The following is an 18,925-nucleotide window of genomic DNA, read 5'->3' on the forward strand; positions in this document are numbered from 1 at the left end:
CAGAGGAAAACGCGGTAGGTTTTATAGTACATTTTTGACAGAAAACAGATACTCTTGATTAGGAATGTCACTGACATCTGTGATTTTATGTTTTACCAAAAAAAATAAGGTTTTGTTCCAAGAAGAACTTTAGTATTACTTTAAATAGAGAATAGTTCTGAAATAGGCCTTTCCAAAGCCGAATCTGGTTTCTAGCGACCTTAAAACACCAGTACGAAACAGAGTACGAGTACGACGTTTGAATTTCCTGAGTTCAGTTACGTTCCCAGGGCCCTCACTCCTCCCTGTTGCTGACCAGTTGAAAAGAAGACTATCAGTACAAGATTTTTCTGAAACGCGATGATCGAAAACATAAGCACTAGGTTTGAAAAGTCGTGCTCGTAAAAAAATCTCTTACTGGTTTTCCAATGTTAAGGTCGCTATCATGGCATATGACAAAAAATAATTTCCTTTCATTTTTTGTTCACATTTCACACGTCACGTGCACAACGACAGTCATGCGATTTTGCGCGTGCGCACAAAAGCAGTGATTTGTGTAACATTTAGACAAAGCAAAGTCGTTTCAGAGCTAGAACAAACCACACGGTTAATAAATCACTACGAAAAGTTATCAGAATCGGTTAGAGCTCTCACACACCCTAACGCAAGTACAATCGAGTACCGCTCCGAAAGCAATCATGTCATCATGACGCAATGAGGAAAGGTTTCGTTGCTTTGTGACTTTGGGGAGAAAAAATCGCGGGCTCAGTCAGTCCACGGAGGTAAGCGTGCGTCGTGTCCGCCATCAATCCACCGTACGTAAAAAATGTTGGCGACTGGTAGATTTACCCATAATTCCTAGTGCAGGGAAACTTGAAACGCACATTAAGAAAAACATGGCAAATGCAAGTACAGGGACAATTTTCGCAAAAACATGTGCCTATTGGCTGTATTAGGTTTGCAGTGTATATTGTTGTACAATGTACAGCCGCTACTATTTTCTTACTGTTTATTCGCACTTGTTTACCCCATCAACATCGGCTGTGCTATGTTATCAAGCACAGGTTTGAGCACAGAAATTCAGGGACGGAATAGTTACATTATTCGCGTACTAAAACAAATCAACTGCTTTCTTTTGTTTTGTTTTTCAGGAACTGAAGCGAGATCTGCTTATCAATTGTGCAATATCTTCTCACTTGTCTAATTCTTTGTTATTATTTTCCTTTATCTTATCTCGCACAACGAGAGTAAACTGCGTGTCGTACTTACTCGTGGTAAAAGCCCGTATATTTTGTACAGTATTCCTTCCTCATGTATTACATACTAATTTCTACAAGATATTTTCGCTAAAGGAATAAATTTGAGCAAAACAAAGTAGCATTATCGCCTATTATTATACCAAGTTATCAGAAGCCATGACACTGTATTTACTGCCTTTTTACACCATAGAAAGAAGTGTCAAGTCCCGGCAAAAAATCTATCCGGAAAAAAGTTAATTCATTTGCTTATGCGATCAATAGTACCCTGCAGATTAGGTGTAACCTAAACTGCGCTTGATTACGAGTAGTCTTGTAAAAATACAAAAACAGAAACACTCACAGATACTGACTGGAGTAGAGTTTACACTATGCGGATCCGTTTTATAAAATCTATACGCAAACATCATCCCTCCCGGATCACTTATCACTTAACGATCACGGAAATCGTACAGACTAGTTCGTGGTATCCCCCCCCCCCCCCTTCGTTGTAGTCTGCGTGCAGGAGGCCGTCTCCTCTTTCATTTGCTCACCTATTGATGATATCAGAGTTAATAGAAGGATGATATAAAACACTTAAATCGATATCAATGACTTTATTTAACGAGAGTAAAACATTACTGATGAGCCAGTGGTTTACGTAATGACCCCTTATAACAAGAAGAAAAACACAGATTACGGGATGAAAAAAAAAAAAAAAACACGACAGAAGCTTGTCACTTCAACTACACTCCTCAACTTTGTTCAGTAAATGCTTTCGCCAGTTATCTTAACTTAGACTATAAGAATAGACTAAATATTTGAAAAATCACAATTTTTTGTAAGTAATATGGCATCGGATTCTCCTATAAACCCTTTGTCGATGATAAACCGGAAGTTGATAAAGGTAAATAAAACCGCTGTAAGGAATTAAGAAAATCGACGTTTTGAGGGTAAGTCATGCTTCGTAGGAGAGTCAACTTTGATGTGACAAAGGGCCAACCCGGCTCGAAACGTCAGGCTCACGGCGGTTTATTTACCTTTATCAGCTCCAAGTTGATAATCAACGTAGTGTTTCACCTGCCCTGCCAGCGAAGCACAACAGTTTATTTAGGAATTAAAAACCTTTGTTCCAAACAAACCATTTACTTCGTACCATATAAGGACCTACTCAAAACGGGTTCAGAAAAAAACGAACGCCACAAAGCGTTGGTCTTATATTAAAAAAAACGAGATAACATAAGCATGTTGGACAACAAATATCGATAACTAAGGTGATATTATGATGGGAGCTTCGAGGGAGTTTCAAGAGTGGCTTTTGTGTGAATTTTTTGAGCCGCTAAAATAACAAAAAAGATATTTGCACTCAGTTCTTTGAGGTCAGGTATAACGTATGTTTTTATTCAAACTTTTCTTTTCCATTTTGTTGATTGTGGCATTACTTACATCTGCAATCTGTACATTTAAACCCGGTCAGTTCACGAACCCTCTTACTAAAAATATGTCTAGCACCAAGAAAGGAAAACGAGCACTCAATGTTAAAAATAATTGCATTGTATTCTACCATTTTAAAATGAAAGACTCTCATGTTTAAATGAAAAAACTAAAGTAATTTGTATTTCTGGTCTGCTACACAAACTGAGTCTAGATAAGGCAAATGACATAACTTAAAATTAAGTGGTTATACACTTAGCTACATGTAGAACTTACGGTGCATCTTATTAAGATACAACTATTTCGCAGGCATGCCACTAAAATAAACAATAGTTTAAAAAAAATAAAAAAAAATAAAGTAATATGTATTTCTGGTCTGCTACACAAACTGAGTCTAGATAAGGTAAATGACATAACTTAAAATCAAGTGGTTATACACTTAGCTACATGTAGAACTTACGGTGCATCTTATTAAGATACAACTATTTCGCAGGCATGCCACTAGAATAAACAATAGTTAAAAAAAAAAAAGACAACAATAACAACAGTTTCAATTTAGAACTCTAATAAAAATGGAGATCTTCATACTGATCAAACTTTGCTTACTTTTTGATCGGCGCTACAATACGAAATCAGAGTTTGTTATAGAGCTTATGACTAAACTATTTGAGTTAATAGTGTTCTATTTTATAGAATACATTGATATTTGTTCATGCAACACTACAGTTTCTGGAAAAAAATTTCTAGCATCATTCTAACTCGCTGCTTTTCTACTATGTCAAACACCAGCGTTTAGTAGTACGCTGTCTTTCCCATGTTAGGTTTTGCTCCAATCAAGACATTCCACCACCTTTGACAGGATTTGTCTTACTTGAAGTAACGTTTGGTACCAATCTCTTCGTATTTACCTGAAAACAATATCATAAAATAATATCAATGTAAGAGCACACTGATTGGTTGGCTAATCCCACATTGTATTAATTAGAAACATGCAATTGATTAGTATCATTTGTTGTCAGTCTGTTTCATTGGTAAATACCTTAATATGGGAAATTAACCCTTCATGAAACTAACACGAATTTCAAAAATTCGCGTTAATTTGTATTAACGTTAATTTCCACGCCGTAAATAAAGTGGAGCGTTAATTCCGCGACCTAAATTTTCATTATTTTGGCCCCAATTTTTTGATACAGTTCAGAAGTTCTTATTTTCTTAATTTGAAATGTTAACCTCTCTTTCGCGTTGATTTCCTTTATTGGGAAGTAACTTTTAATTCGATTCGCGTTAATTTAGTCCCGTTAATTTTAAATACCTTAATTTACATAAGTGTTAATTTCCCATAATAAGGTAATTTGTAATTCACAGCGCTTAATTGATTGAGTTCCTCCGTACGCGTCAAAATTCAAAATCTTTCTTCAATGAGTCGTGGAAATTCAAAAACTTCAATCTAGCTTTTGCTAGTTTGCACAGTTATGGCAACGGTTACCTTACAGGAAATTCACCTCTAGACGATTTAAATGGAAAGGGAGCCAGATCTAACTTAGTTTGAAGAGGCGTTTTGTGTGTACGAAGATTCGTTTATTGGCATTTCGCGAAATCGTGTGTTAAAGCCAGCCTCGTCCCCAGTCGTCCCCGGCGAATTTGGATGTGACGTCACCCGCCAAGCTTGTCGGGAAAGTTCGCCTATCGCGCTCGTTTCCAGTCCTCCTCCGCTCACTCGCATAGCGCGGTATGGCCTGAGGACGAGGCTGTGTAAAAGCGTTTTCGTTTTTCTTTTGGCGAACTATTCTTTTTCTTCGCTGCTCAATACTTTGAAAATCTTTTGTACATAGCCGAGTAAATTTTGTTTGTTTCTTAAACAAGGTTTTCCCTTTGTTACTGTTTATTTTATATTACTTTGGAACCCTGTTAAACGGACTATTACGGACCATAAAATCTTGGTCGGATCAACCGGGTTGCCGGGTTCAAACCATGATACCAGTACGGATACCTAACAAATGATCTCACAACATGTTTAATTTAAAATTCTAACTCCTGTCAACTCCTAGATCTCCGATCTGTAGAACAATTAAAACAACTTACGCATTTTATTGTAACTGAACACAATTTATGTGCAGCGTAGAAAATAAAAGTTTGAGACTGAACTTTTGTTTGGGCCAAAAGAAAGTGGTTGTATTGACGGGAAGGTTCGCAGTTTCGTCGAGGGCCCTCCTTGACCTTCGTTTACACTTCTCTTGCCATGTTTGTGAAATTTCGCGATTTTCGTGTAATGCTCGTAAAGCTTTGTTTGCACACTGCGAATTTTCGTAAATTTCGTAAGAATCGTAATTTTCGCAGTTTTCGTAAGGCCTGACTACAAGGAGTTTTCTGGACACCGCGACGTTTTGTAAATTTTTTAAATTTTGTAAGACCACAGCATAAAATCGTAAATTTTGTAATTTTCGTAGTCGCCTTCAATATCTGGACATATTGCAAGTAAATTACAAAAACATCAAACGTTCCATTAAATACACAGTTTTGTTACTTGTAAAAAATAGACATCTTTCTTTTGAGCTATGCTATGGACATCTTTTAAACATCAGTCCTTCTAAATGAGTTTCAGGGTGTCAAGATGGTTAAATAATACATTATTTTAATGCAAGGAAACAACATCTCACTGAAGCTGGATTCATAAAAGTTGTCCGGTGATTTGTTTGCTCTTCTCGGTGTAACATTCCTGCCATTGGACATTTAGACCCGATGTAAGTTAGGTTCACCCATTGCCCACTGGGGCAGAATCGTCATCTAGCGCGCTAAATTTAAGATATTTTTAAAAAACCGTTAGCAGATTTGGTTGAAACTTCGTTGCTGTAAATTTAGTCCACGAATGTTGCTTGCGATCGTGTTATTCAGAAACCTTCAACTCTTTAAAATTTATCATTCAGAAAAACTCTGTAAGTTTGTGTTCTTGTTTGTTTCTTTTCGGCGTTTGGAGTTTTCCGACGTGTTATCCAAATGCAACGATAACACTTGGACTCCTCCCTTTGATTCCGTAAGCTTTTTACAGCTACAGTAACTTTGAGTTTTACTGTATTACCTGTTTGTACAGAAGTCGTCGTCTCCAACATCCGTAATCACAGCTCCTGTTCCTGAAGATAAAAAAGGAATAAAAGTTACCATATTTACGCGAATAAGCGCCGCGGCGCTTCTTAAATTTTTCGCGCCTCAAGTGCGGCGCTTATTTAAAATTTGGACGCCAAGGAATCTAATTTTTTACAGTAACTGAAAATAGTCTTTTGATTGTCGGTATTCGTCTCTTGCTGAAGAGAGAAGTGGCACTACCTTTCCTGGCAAAGTTCGCGGCCTATACAACATTTACAGAACTACGTATTGTAAGAATGTTGGATAAAAAAACTAATGGGCGAGTGGTAAAACAATCACTTTGAACTGCAAAACATCGCTTTTGATGTTAAGAAATTTGAATTTGTTTTGGGTTGAGTTTGTTGTTGGTTCTCGTCCTTGCTCCGAGGGTTTTTCTCCGGGTTCTCCGGTTTTCCTCCCTCCACAAAAATCAACACCTCTAAATTCCAATTCGATCGGGAATCCGAGGGCCACAGGTTTGTCAGTCGAAAGACTGTTATGTGCAACCCTCGTAAAACAAAGTTGATTTATTTATTTATTTAGAGTTGCTTTGTAGTGAGGTTTTTAGATAAATAGAATTCCTCGAATAAGCGCCTCATCGGGACTCCGGCGCTAATTATTATTATTTTTGTCACAGACGCGGCGCTTATTTGAGGGCGGCACCTTTTCGGGCGCTTATTCGAGAAATTACGGTATTGAAGTTTTCTAAATCGGTGAAGAAGTAATCAAAATTGGGAAAACAGATTAATGTAATCAAAGAGCGAGAGTTAAGATATAGCAATGACCAAGGTCGTAAGCGTTGTTTTCATTTTACCAAATGAAGTATTTTCAGGTTTCCCTATCCATTTTTATGGTGCAAATCGATGCAAGTGAGTCCCAAGAAAACAATCCCGTAACATCACACGTGAAAACAATCAAAAGTTTGTATTAAGTATAAAAAATGTAAAAATCACATAAAGGGAAATTTTATTGGTAACTATGGTAAGGTTTAAAATGCAAATTTTTGAGCTTCGCAAATTAAACTGCTCTATCGCCAGTTGATTACACTTCAGAAATTGCTTCCCTAATAGTAATATGTAGCTGTTTGAACGGGCTCGCTATCTTCCGCTGTTTTAATTCTATATTGTTGTTTTGTAGAACAGTTGAGAAAAAAATGCCAAGTATTACAAATTTAACATGATATGTTCTCACTTGTCTCTTTATTGACTTGGTTAAATATTGAAAGGAGAGCAGCTAGGAAGGGGGGAGAGGAGGGGAAGATAGGGTACATCTTGTTTTCACGGTGGCGGTGAAAAGGGTACTGTTGGCTTTAGAAGAAAGGGCATTATTGAAGTAAAACGCTTCTTTGCTACTCACAAGTCAATCTGCTCTACTTCAATATCTTTGCAATCGGGATGATTTGTTTGTGCATCACAAATCTTAAAAACTTGTTGCGTATTACTAAACTGCTCCTAAGTTAGGGGAATTTGTCTCTCCGCTTAGCTGTCCCAAAAACTATATAACAATGAAATTATAACAAGCGCGAGTTTCAACGAGCGAGTACAACGAGGAACAGTAGGTGGGTTCATACTAGCTTAGTAAGTAGGCCCTAAGTATACAAAGAGCTCAAGTATACTTCAAATCACATATGGTAACTTTATGCTGATAAGCGTTCACATTTAATGTTATAAGTATACTTCAGGTGACTCAGGTGACAGAAAAATATTCAAGAATTTGAGAAAGAGCGCCAAAAATTTTAACGTCTATCTTACATCACGCAACCTCGAAAGGTCAAAATTCTTTTCTTGTTTGGCTTCTTCATTTCATAAAACCTTCATCGACAGCAAGATTTGCTACTGCACTAAGCCTATCCGACTTTCTCGTTATTGGAGGAAGTTTTAAACCATCGCTGTGGAATATATAATGTTGATGGTTTTCCCGGTGTTTTACAGACCTTTACAGCCAAATGAATCAACAAAACGCGCAACGCAAAAGAAAAGCCTGGGTTTCTCACGTCCAAAAACTGGTTCTGTAGTTTGCCGTAGATTTGATTTAAGTTTACAAATCCAGTGCTAAATTTGATGATGTGCGTGTCGAGAAAGTCTTTACGTCTTCTGATATTTCACCTATTTTTATAACTTTTTTAAACAATTAGATATTTTATATTTTTAGAAATTGTATTTAGCAGGGCCCCTCTGGAGACCAGCCACTGTGCTGAATGGGCCACCCTGCATAAATAAAGTTTTACCTACCTACCTACCGAAAAACGCATTTGATTGACATTCAATTTCCTGAATTTGTTTTGATAGTGCGTTAGTTCGCTCGTAAGGATGGTTGAAAAATACTTACAAGTATACTTCGGCTCTTTTGAAACAGATGCGTTGTCACGGATACAAAGTAGGCTACTTACGTTGAAATTAGACCCGTTCACATCTGAAGTAAGATTCAAGTATACTTAAGGCCTACTTACTAAGCTAGTATGAACCCACCTAGTATGACACCAGAGAGAGCAGTCTGATAGGAGATACTGTCTACTAAGATAAATGATCAAATGCTCTGCCACGATTGGAAGTATTTGTTTGAACGATTGGCTCTTAACATTCAGATACATTACAGCGTACACATTCAGTGTATATCTTTTTTGTACCACACTTGGCAAATATTATAAAGTGAGTGAGTCAGAGTGAGTACCAAAATACAAAACCTACAACAAGTTATCGTACTAAACAATTGCTAAACCTAATCCTTTTCCCGTAAAACATACCTTTAAGCTACAGTAGGGGCGTTTCACCCTCAATCTTACTTCCTTCCACATCCTCGATTCACTTGATTCACCTTCTGTATATAATTTAAAGACAACATTAATTTGGCAATCCACAGTATGAAGTGTTTTGACTTTATAACACGATGGAAACGGTTATTAACGCCACGTTTGTTCTAATCTTCCGTATAATTCACTCTTCTTATTCTGTCCTCACAAGAAATAAGCATTAGCCAAAGCACAAGAAGAACGAACAATCTTGCTTTCTTGTGTTTAAGGCTGGGTTTCGTCAACCAGTCGGCGATAAATACAAAAAAGTAAAATTAATATCGGAGCTCACTTTTTCACCCATAATCCCCTCTCCTATCATGCACGTGAATCAATCTTCTCTTTTTTGTATCCTTTTTGTAGAGTAGCCTATACTCGATTGTCAAATAAAAAACATACTTACCGAGTCTTTTCCGTGCATATTTCGTTCCACTCGGGCTAGCATCCACGTCAGCAATTTTTCTTTTTCCCGGTTTATTGAGTCTTGATGTAGTTCTAAAGAATTGGTGAGAAAAAAGGTTGAGATCTTTGTATCTTTAGCTTTAATTTATTAATCATAATTCTATGAGAGGTCAGCTCATCAACTAAGCTATGTAAATAGCCAAGTGGCCTTTTGTCATTTGGGATTATAAATTATTTTGTGTTCATTTGAAATATTTGTTTCACGTACACCATCACACAAGCTTTTAGCTTAAAACAAACAAACTAAATGCAAATAGGCCAAGTAAAAAAACAACAACAAACAAATGTTTCTCGTCCGGATTTCTATAAAAAAAAAAGAATGTGGGCGGGTGAATTTTTTGTTATTGGATATTTCCTCAATGGTCATATTCTCCAGAAGCGAACTTGCAAAATAAATTCTGACCTCTCCAGTACGGACCTATCCTGCCGAGGCTTTAAAGTTTTGGCCTGAGTTCGTATTAACGCAGTCAAAAGCCATGTCTTACAGAATTGTCTTTGTACTTAATTGAGGAGTAACGCCTGTTGGTTTTTGTTCGTTCCAACTTTCCCAATAACAAATATTAAAAACGAGAAGCGGCCCCAAAAAATGTAGCGGGCGGGGACGAGAAACATTTGTTTTTTTAACACTTGGCCTAAGGTTGAGCTTTACGTTTACCTTATTTCAAGAATCCTAGAGATGGAACGTGCTTCCACATCAGCGTTGTTCTTACTCACATTCAGAACAGTCAGCGTGGTGTTGTGTTGTAGAATTTTGAAAAAAGAATCTGCGCCGCGTTCGCCAATGTTGTTATTACTCACATCCAGATAAGTCAAAGTGGTGTTGTGTTGCAGAATTTTGGAAAGAGAATCTGCGCCGCGTTCGCCAATGTTGTTCTGACTCACATTCAGATAAGTCAAAGTGGTGTTGTGTTCTAGAGCGCAGGAGAGGGAATCCGCACCACTTAGACCAATATCGTTATTACTCACATCCAGATTAGTCAAAGTGGTGTTGTGTTCTAGAGCGCTGGAGAGGGAATCCGCACCACTTGGACCAATGTTGTTATTACTCACATCCAGATTAGTCAAAGTGATGTTGTGTTCTAGAGCGCTGGAGAGGGAATCCGCACCACTTGGACCAATGTTGTTATTACTCACATCCAGATTAGTCAAAGTGGTGTTGTGTTCTAGAGCGCTGGAGAGGGAATCCGCACCACTTGGACCAATGTCGTTATTACTCACATCCAGATTAGTCAAAGTGGTGTTGTGTTCTAGAGCGCTGGAGAGGGAATCCGCACCACTTGGACCAATGTTGTTATTACTCACATCCAGATTAGTCAAAGTGGTGTTGTGTTCTAGAGCGCTGAAGAGGAAATCCGCACCACTTAGACCAATATCGTTATTACTCACATCCAGATTAGTCAAAGTGGTATTGTGTTCTAGAGCGCTGAAGAGGAAATCCGCACCACTTGGACCAATATTGTTATTACTCACATTCAGATTAGTCAAAGTGGTGTTTTGTCGTAGAGCTGTGAAGAGCGAAAACGCACCACCTTCACCAATATTGTTATTACTCACATTCAGATTAATCAAAGTGGCGTTGTGTCGTAGAGCTGTGAAGAGCGAATACGCACCACCTTCACCAATATTGTTATTACTCACATTCAGATTAGTCAAAGTGGCGTTGTGTTTTAGAGCTGTGAAGAGCGAATACGCACCACCTTCACCAATGTTGTTCTCACTCACATTCAGATTAGTCAAAGTGGCGTTGTGTTCTAGAGCTGTGAAGAGCGAATACGCACCACCTTCACCAATGTTGTTATTACTGACATTCAGATTAGTCAAAGTAGCGTTGTGTACTAGAGCCTCGAAGATAGATTTTGCACCACGAGGACCAATACTATTCTCGCTGACACCCAGGCTAGTCAGCGTAGTGTTGACTTTTAGTACTTCGGCGAGAGAACGCGCACCATTATCATCAATTTGTTTGCCCCTCAAATCTAAACGGGTTAAGGTGGTATTGATCTTAAGAGCCTCTATGTCCAAAGTTAGATTAAATGACTTTTTAGCTGTGAGGAAAAACAAAAAAGAATAAAAAATGGTTGAGAACAATCAGATAATGCGTACACTATAGTCACCATCATGCATTCCGCTTATTCATCAAATTTTTCAAAAAAAAGCATAACTGTGACGAAGTCTTAATTACTATATTTATTTTAGATTTTATTTTTCATTTTTATACTCCTTCGTGTTAGCCTCGATAAAGATATATAAAATGCTCAAGAAGTGTTTTAATCACATGTTCAACCGCCTTTAATTTCCTCAAAAATGGTCCGCTACTCGTCATATTTTCAACTCTCTTCTCAGTGAAAAATGAAAACGCCCTCTCGTTTTGACATGCTACTAAAGAAATCATATCTTATTAAATACCACCTAGGGGGTAAAATATAGTCTGAAAACAAAGTTGTGGCTCCTTGCTCGGTCTATGGCAACAATTTTAGTTTAAAGTCAGTGCTTCTATATAGCGCTGAGTGTTGGGGAGTTGCAAAAAAGGCGAAGGACAGGAGCAACTTGGACACCTTGAACAATAGCTTCTCGCGATGAAAAGTCTACTAGTCAAGCAGTTTGGTCGCTTTTTAATGGAGTACAAAACATTTTGCATCACAGAACGGAGGGGGGAGAGGGTAAAAAAAGTTTGGTTGACAACCACCTGATGTCTATTTTTAGTAATGTAAAGGGAAATTTCTCTATACATAAAACTCTGGCTATAAACAAATGACTGGTCAAATTTCTACCATTAGCTTACTTAACAATGTTCTATCAATGTTTTTCTATCAATTTATCTAGTTAATCCATTATGGCTTGATGACACCTCCATTTAGAGGGTCACCTCACACCCGCTTCTTAAAGTCACCGTCTTACATGACCTGGAACTGCGGGGCACTATGCACCTGTACGCCTTTCGTATACTTAAAAGCACCTGTACGCCTTTCGTATACTTAAAAAGTTGTGGCGTTAAGGTTGAAGTTGTCAAATTTAACAGCCTTGTCATATTCTATTTTGAAATGTTAATACTTTTTTAAAGGGCAGGGGGACAACAAAATTTAATAGAGATTGTTGTTGTTTATCGATATTAACCTGAATGAATTTTATCTACCTAAATACATATACAATTCAATTTACACCTAAAACAGTTCATGCCAATCACAAGTTCTAATCTGTTGTAATTTGTCAGTAACAGAATAAGACTGACTTTATGATGTTTGCGAGACATGTCTACGCAAGTTTCTTTATTAAAACTAGAAATGTTTTATTCAGATCGAAAATCAAAAGGTTTCCCAAAGCAAAATCGGTTTCTTAAAAGGTCTTGTGAGTTACATGTATAAAGCGGTTTACTTTATTAATCAACATAACCAAAATTGACTGTAAATTACCTGAGAGAACGGATGAATTTCAGCCTATGCTGAAGAGGGAATAACGTCAAAAGTCGAGATTCTATAAAGGTACCAACATTTCGCTTTCTGTTACTATTACGATATGTAAATTACATGTTTTCCTGAGAGTTCCGCTTGCCAAAAGAAGCCATTTAAAAGACAAACCTGTACTGGCACAAGGATAAAACTGAAAAACTATTTGATAATTATAGCGACTTGTATCTCATTCTTTATGACAATGTCTGTTTTTAACTCATCTGCGCGTCTACTTTGCTAGTAACGTTTGTCCCTTACGAATTAACGATATTTTTGCTTCTTCAGTTTTTAATTAATTTTTGTTTTTATTTTATTTCATTTTTTGTGCGCGGTCCCTGTAATAATTTGTCCGTATGAAAAACGTAACTTTATTCCCAGCAGAGGCCTTTTTTTAGAGGACTCTGCTAGCAAAGACGCTACTTTACAAAGGAATATCTTTACCTTCCAAAGTCAGGGTTTTTCTTTCATTTTCACTTTCACTTCCACTTTCACTTTCACTTTCTTCCATTTGAGTCCGGGTTTCCTCAGGATCTTTAATCTGAATATCTTCCGTAGCCAGGATCTCAACAGCCTGGGTCCAGGTTCCCTCAGCAGTTGGAATCCTAGTTTGGTCAGTATCCAGGGTCTCCATGTCTTCAGTAGCTTGCGTCGGTTTTTTTTTGCCAGACTGAGGCTCAGTTTCCTCTTTAGGGCAATTCGTACATTCGTCAATGCCATGGGTTTGGATTTCCTCATGAGATGGAATGTGTGTTTCTGCAGTAGCTTGGGTCTTGGGGTCTTCTACACACTGTGTCCGAGTTTCCGTAGCAGATGGAATGTAGGCATTCCCTGCAGTCAGAGTCTCACTTCCGTCAACAGCTTGTGTCTGGGTCTCCTCTAGGAATTGGATCACAGTTTCCTGTGCAGTCATAGTTACACTTTTGTCAGTAACCCGAGACTGGGTTTCCTCAAGTGGTTGAATCTGCGTTGTCCTTGAAGTCAGGATTCCACTTTCTTCAGTAGTCCGGGTCTGGGTTTCTTCAGAAGATTGGATCAAAGTCTCTTCAGTAGCCTGGATCGTAAGTTCTTCAGAAGTCGTGATGGATGAGCTATGATTGCTTTCTAAAAAAATTGTGAGTGAAAGAAACAATATCATTTAAACGTTAGATGAATCCAAAGAAATAACTGTGAATTTCGTAAAATTTCTATAAAACAACTGGTGTCAAGTTTGAAGATAGATTATACTGTTCTCCTGATATGTTTTCGATATAATATGACTGCCGTGGGAAAAAAGCACCGCACATCCATTGTAAATTCAATGCAGCACATCCTCCTAAATAGAAGACTTTAACACTAATTAGTTTGCGTGACGTGTCACCATACTAGAGACATATTTATACAAAAAACCTTTTTCTCAGCTTACGTGTCTTATTTGTGAGAAACTCTTTGCACGCCAAGTAATCTTCTTCCAGAATAGTTGTTGTCAAATTTACAGATTTCACATGAAATCTGCTCTTCATATCATCTGTCACAAGGCGTTTCTCGGCTATTGCATTAAGGCGACCGCAATGATAGTCTTCCCAAAGGCGTTCAAGACTTTCCAGATTGTGGCACTCCACCGCAATTCTTAAACTATTCTCGCTTTCTTCCCTTGTTGTCGAGTCAGGAATTACTTTTAGATGCTGGAAGTACTGAGGTAATTCATCTTCATCAGATGTTTCTTCCTCCAAAACAGAACTTCCTCCATCAGACACCAAATGCTGCCTTTCGTCTTCTTGTTGCTGTGTACGGTTGTCTCTTTGTGTGTCTGTGAAACCGTCTCTGTCTACAAAGTTTTCAACGAGCCAGGTACATGAAACAAAAGCAAAAACACCAAAGTTACGCTTGGCAGTTTTATTCTACCGAAGAAATTCACTTTGATCGTGAGTTTTAAATAAACGACCAAATTAATACATTATTTATTTGTCCAACTTTGAGATGGACACCCTCGAGAACAGCTTTAGCCGACTGCCTTAGAGAGATGGGGACATAGACATGTAGCCTGCGCAAAGGAAATTTGTAAGTGGGTAGCATCAGAACTAGCGACTGAGTGCTTTTGGTCGATTCCACCCTTAAACAAAGTAATTCGGCCGGAACCATCTAACTACTTCCGTCTTACAGTGGTAACTATGAGAGAGCTGATTGTAGTTCCCACCTCCATTTAAGGGCACCTAGTTGCACATAAAAAAGCGTTTAAAGACGTCAATCATGTTCTGGCCATATTCTTCACTAGTTGTAAAATGTTAACACTTACAATTTATTGCCAGGTGGACAGTCATTGGTTCGGGTTCGTCTGCAGTCTGGGTCTGAGTTTCATCAACAGCTTGAATCTGGTCTTGGGGCGACAATTCATTGTCCTGATTCACTTCTAAAGAAATGGAGATAAAACGCATCAGCAACAGTACTTTAATGATATAATTTGTATCTGTAACAAATCTGTTTTCCTATTATTTTAGGCGCCCTATAAAGGATAAATAAAAAGAAAAAGTTCGTCTACCTCTAAGGCAACTGATTCTAGTGTAGACCAGAATGGCTGTGGTCACATAAACGCCGCAAACTCGGTTAGATCGGCTTTTCACCACGGTCAAACGTCTCAGGCAGGTTTTTTTTTTCATTTCGCCGTTTTTTGTTCAAATTGAAGTGATTACGAGCAACGATAGATAAAAATAGTTGCCGAGTGAAAGCATAATCCCATTCCCTCAGGTAAACACGTGTTTTTACTTTTTAAATGTTTCGCATCCGAACCAAAGGTGCTTTGACAAATGGCGCCGACAAGTCCGCATATCGCTATTTTCAAACACGTAGAACTTTTTTAGTAAAGCTCCAAAAAACTAAGTAAACCCTTAGGATACCGGTTATGTATCGAGCTTTGAACTGTGAAAATTAAAACCTTATCTTTGCAGTACTTTTCTTATTTTTTGCATATTTCTGTCGTTTGACCGCAGTGGAGATCGGCTTAGTCTTTAGTTATATGACGTCATACATAGCTGTTATTAGTGCTTGTGGTCGACTGTGCAGTCACACCAACGCAGTTAATACTGTTAGCTCTGATTACCATTTGGATGACACATGGCAACCTTAAATGTAAGCATTGCTGACGGGAGTAAGTTTTGTCAGGCTATTTTTTTTGTTTTATATCTTCGTGCGGGAAACCCTTGTTGAAATTTCATAAAAATGGTTTAACTTTTACAGCATGCTTGACACCGCAGAATGCAACGTTTGTTGTTTGATTTTGGTTTCTTAACCCTTGGCCCCCTTTTTTCACGCTTACTTTTTGGTTTTTCACATTTATGTTCACCTGGCATGTGCACATGCCAAAAGAAACATCAAAGACCGCATTCTTATTGGTTGTTTGTAAACTAAGGTTTAACCCATGCACCCTGTTTGGGTATGCCTTTAGTTAGTTTGCATTGTTTTGGATAATCATGGCATAAATTTCGTAACTGTAGTTAGAGTGAACAGAGAAGTGGTCGCATTACTGAAATAGCTAACTAATGTTTGTAGTCTCCATCGAGTCTTGATGTGACCACAATTAATAACTGGGATTTCCATCATGTTCTAAATGCAAAACTGACTACCTAACGGACTACACAACAGACTACCTATTAAACGGAAGAAGGTCCTTAATATGTACATGCTGCTACTGATGCCGTAGCTGTGTATCAATAAATTAGAAGAAATAACACTGAATAAGTTGTCGATCAATTTTGTGAATCAAAATATTAAATCATCCAAGCTGTAGATTGTATACTCACGTAAAATGCCCATTAGGAACAGTTTGCAAGCCAAGTAATCTTCTTCCAAAATAGTTGTTTCCAACTTTACGGATTTCACATCAAATCTCTTTTTAATATCATCTGTCAAAAGGCATTCCTCGACTACGGCATTGAAGTGACCGGAAGAGTAGTCTTCCCACAGGCGTTCAAGAATTTCCAGAGCACTGCACTCGACTGTTATCCGCAAACTTCCCTCGATTGCCTCTCTTATTATTAAGTCAAGAACTCCTTTCAAATAGTAATCAAGGCAGAGAGGGTAGTTGTCGACTGGGACGTCAGCTGCACGAGTCCGAAGAAAATGCTTCGTCATTTCAGTCATTATAATCCGCTTGGCTTCCTCTTGTTGCACAGGATCTCCGCTTTTTGCCTTTTGATATGTTACGCTGTCAATTGTGATTACTATGGGCAGGGTACCTTAAAAAGAAAATCCACAAATTTTAAGTTGTTTCAAACGAAACAACTGGTAGTTGTTACCAAGTTTCCTACCTTGGCTTTTCTTTTTTTTCTATTCTTCCTAAATTGTCTTTCATTATACAGTCCAATGCAGTATCCGGCTTTAAGTACTGGTGGTGGTTTGTGGGCTCTTCTGGTAATGAGTAGTCATGCACCCTAGCGGGCTTTTGTAAATACAGCCAATAATGCCCTAATTGTAAATGGCTGTTTAATGTTCAGTAGTTTTTCTTGGGAATTACATTTAGCAGAATTACAATTAGTAGTTTTTCTTGGAAATTATTTTTTTTGTTACTTCCATTGCCTGGAGTCAATATACCAGTCGACAAATCAGACATATAAACAACTGTGTGCTCGAAGGTACGGTACCTGGTGGGTGCTTAGACTTGACTGCCGTTTGTGGAATCTGTACTGTTCTTCCTGTTGAGCTCAAGCAAGATACAGAAGCATCTACCAAAAAAAAACATTACAGTGTACTTGTCATTCTAGTTTGCAAACTATCTTTTTAAGCTGATTTTGCACATGTACTATTACACTGTTAGCTCTAAAACAAACTAGGAGGAATTTCCTAAAAGCTTTAGGATTCCTACTTTTTTTAAATCAATGCTTAGCATGAAATGTTACCAGCAAACGCTGTGTTTGTGTTCGCTGTGACATTCCGGTAATAGCCAGCAAGGTTTTTGCTCTAAATTTGCAGTATTCTAGGCCGTTTTAATTGAGCTAGATTATTAAGGAAATAACCTCAACTTGAATCGATCACTTTTATGATTTAAAATGTTATTCTTTTTGTCTGATTATATATTGGCAATAACCTATTATTAAATTTAAATATAATGTTTTCCTTTTGTTTGCAGTAATTCAACATATTTCACATATAGGGATATTGTTCGTATCTTTGTCTCAACATCACTGAGATTATCGAAGTCCCTCCTCAATTTCACATGGATAAAAGCGCAGGTTCAGTGTTACATTCCCAACTTAAAGCAGATCAGGCTAAATGTTGAGGTCAGATTTTTCATCATGCCACCAGGCTGGCAAAATTCGGCAACTGCGTAACAAAGAAAGTCATATAATAAACTTCTAATCCCGGCTTCTTATCAACACTTTTTAGCTACTTACTAGTAAATAATTCATTTTCAGTCGGTCTATTAGTGAACAAAGTTGATACTAAAAAGACACCTACCATGAGTCATGTTGACCATCTTGCTGATGAGAGATTTACTTTGCTTTTCCCAGCTGTACTCCTCTTGGTATGACATACGCAATAGTTTAGACTCCTTAAGTCGCTTCACCCTGTCTTTGCCTGAAATATTCTTTATTGATTTGGCCCATTCATTTGCATTATCTGAATCAACCACAAATGAAGAACCAAATGGCACTTTACTTAGAGCTTCTCCAAATCCGGAGTTTCCACTAACAAGGATGGGTGGACCAGCTGATAAGGCTTCAAGACCCGTCAAACCAAATGCCTCCGTTCTCGACGGCATTACTGCAAGATCGACTTCGCAAAGCAACTTTTTTAAACTTTCCCGGCTTTGTAAAAAGCTTCGTACAGTTAGACATTGAGCAGAGATGCCACATTCGAGCAAACGGTTTTTTGCCTCGTCTTGCTTTCCATCTGGTGCACCGACGAAAACAAGATGGGTGTCATCTAACATTGAAACAGCTTTGGCTGCAATGTCAAACCCTTTCAATTCAAAATCTTCTTTATCTCCACGCCCAAAAACAAGGACTTTGAATTTTTTCCTTTCATCAACAACCTGCTTGACGTCCGAAAACGCAGCAAAAAGTCCAGGAGTAAATTCAAAGACCATTTGATCTTTCTTACACCCGCAAAGATAGGAGCGAAAAGCTTCACTCAATTTGGGTCCAACTGTTACAACAAAATCCGCCATTTCACAAAGTTCGACTTCAGTTTCATGTTTTTTCTCATTAACAGAAACTGGATTAGAATATGTCTTATACATTCCAAGTTCCTCAGGGGCTGTATGAACAACTTGAACTCATTTGCATTTGTGAGACTCCGTTATTACTTGTGCTTGATGTCCGAGCTTCACACCATGACCAACAACTACGTCAATTTGCAAATCATCTGGTGGGAAGCTCAGCCATTCAAGCTCATCATAACCAGGTCGTCTTTTTGCCTTGACCAGATCAATCTCATGAGCACGAGCTGCTTTCTTGTCTTCGTCGTTGCATTGTGGGACAAAGATAGCC

General features: G+C 38.0%; 1 protein-coding gene across 1 annotated transcript; it reads right to left on the reverse strand.

Annotated features, from left to right (window-relative positions):
• Positions 1-2,594: 2,594 nt before the first annotated feature.
• LOC144652239 (uncharacterized) lies at positions 2,595-18,902 on the reverse strand. Its single transcript, XM_078512259.1, has 11 exons — positions 17,892-18,902; positions 17,078-17,158; positions 16,238-16,672; positions 14,737-14,850; positions 13,867-14,268; positions 12,906-13,565; positions 9,674-11,063; positions 8,960-9,051; positions 8,512-8,585; positions 5,725-5,776; positions 2,595-3,556 (listed from the first exon to the last, which is right to left on the reverse strand). Exons 1-10 carry the CDS (start codon positions 18,673-18,675, stop codon positions 5,762-5,764), a joined length of 4,047 nt encoding a protein of 1,348 aa, XP_078368385.1. The 5' UTR covers positions 18,676-18,902; the 3' UTR covers positions 2,595-3,556; positions 5,725-5,761.
• Positions 18,903-18,925: the final 23 nt, after the last annotated feature.

This window comes from Oculina patagonica, chromosome 4 (genome assembly GCF_052425735.1).
Source record: "Oculina patagonica isolate OP01 chromosome 4, crgOcupat, whole genome shotgun sequence".
In the NCBI taxonomy this organism is placed as follows: Eukaryota; Metazoa; Cnidaria; class Anthozoa; order Scleractinia; family Oculinidae; genus Oculina; species Oculina patagonica.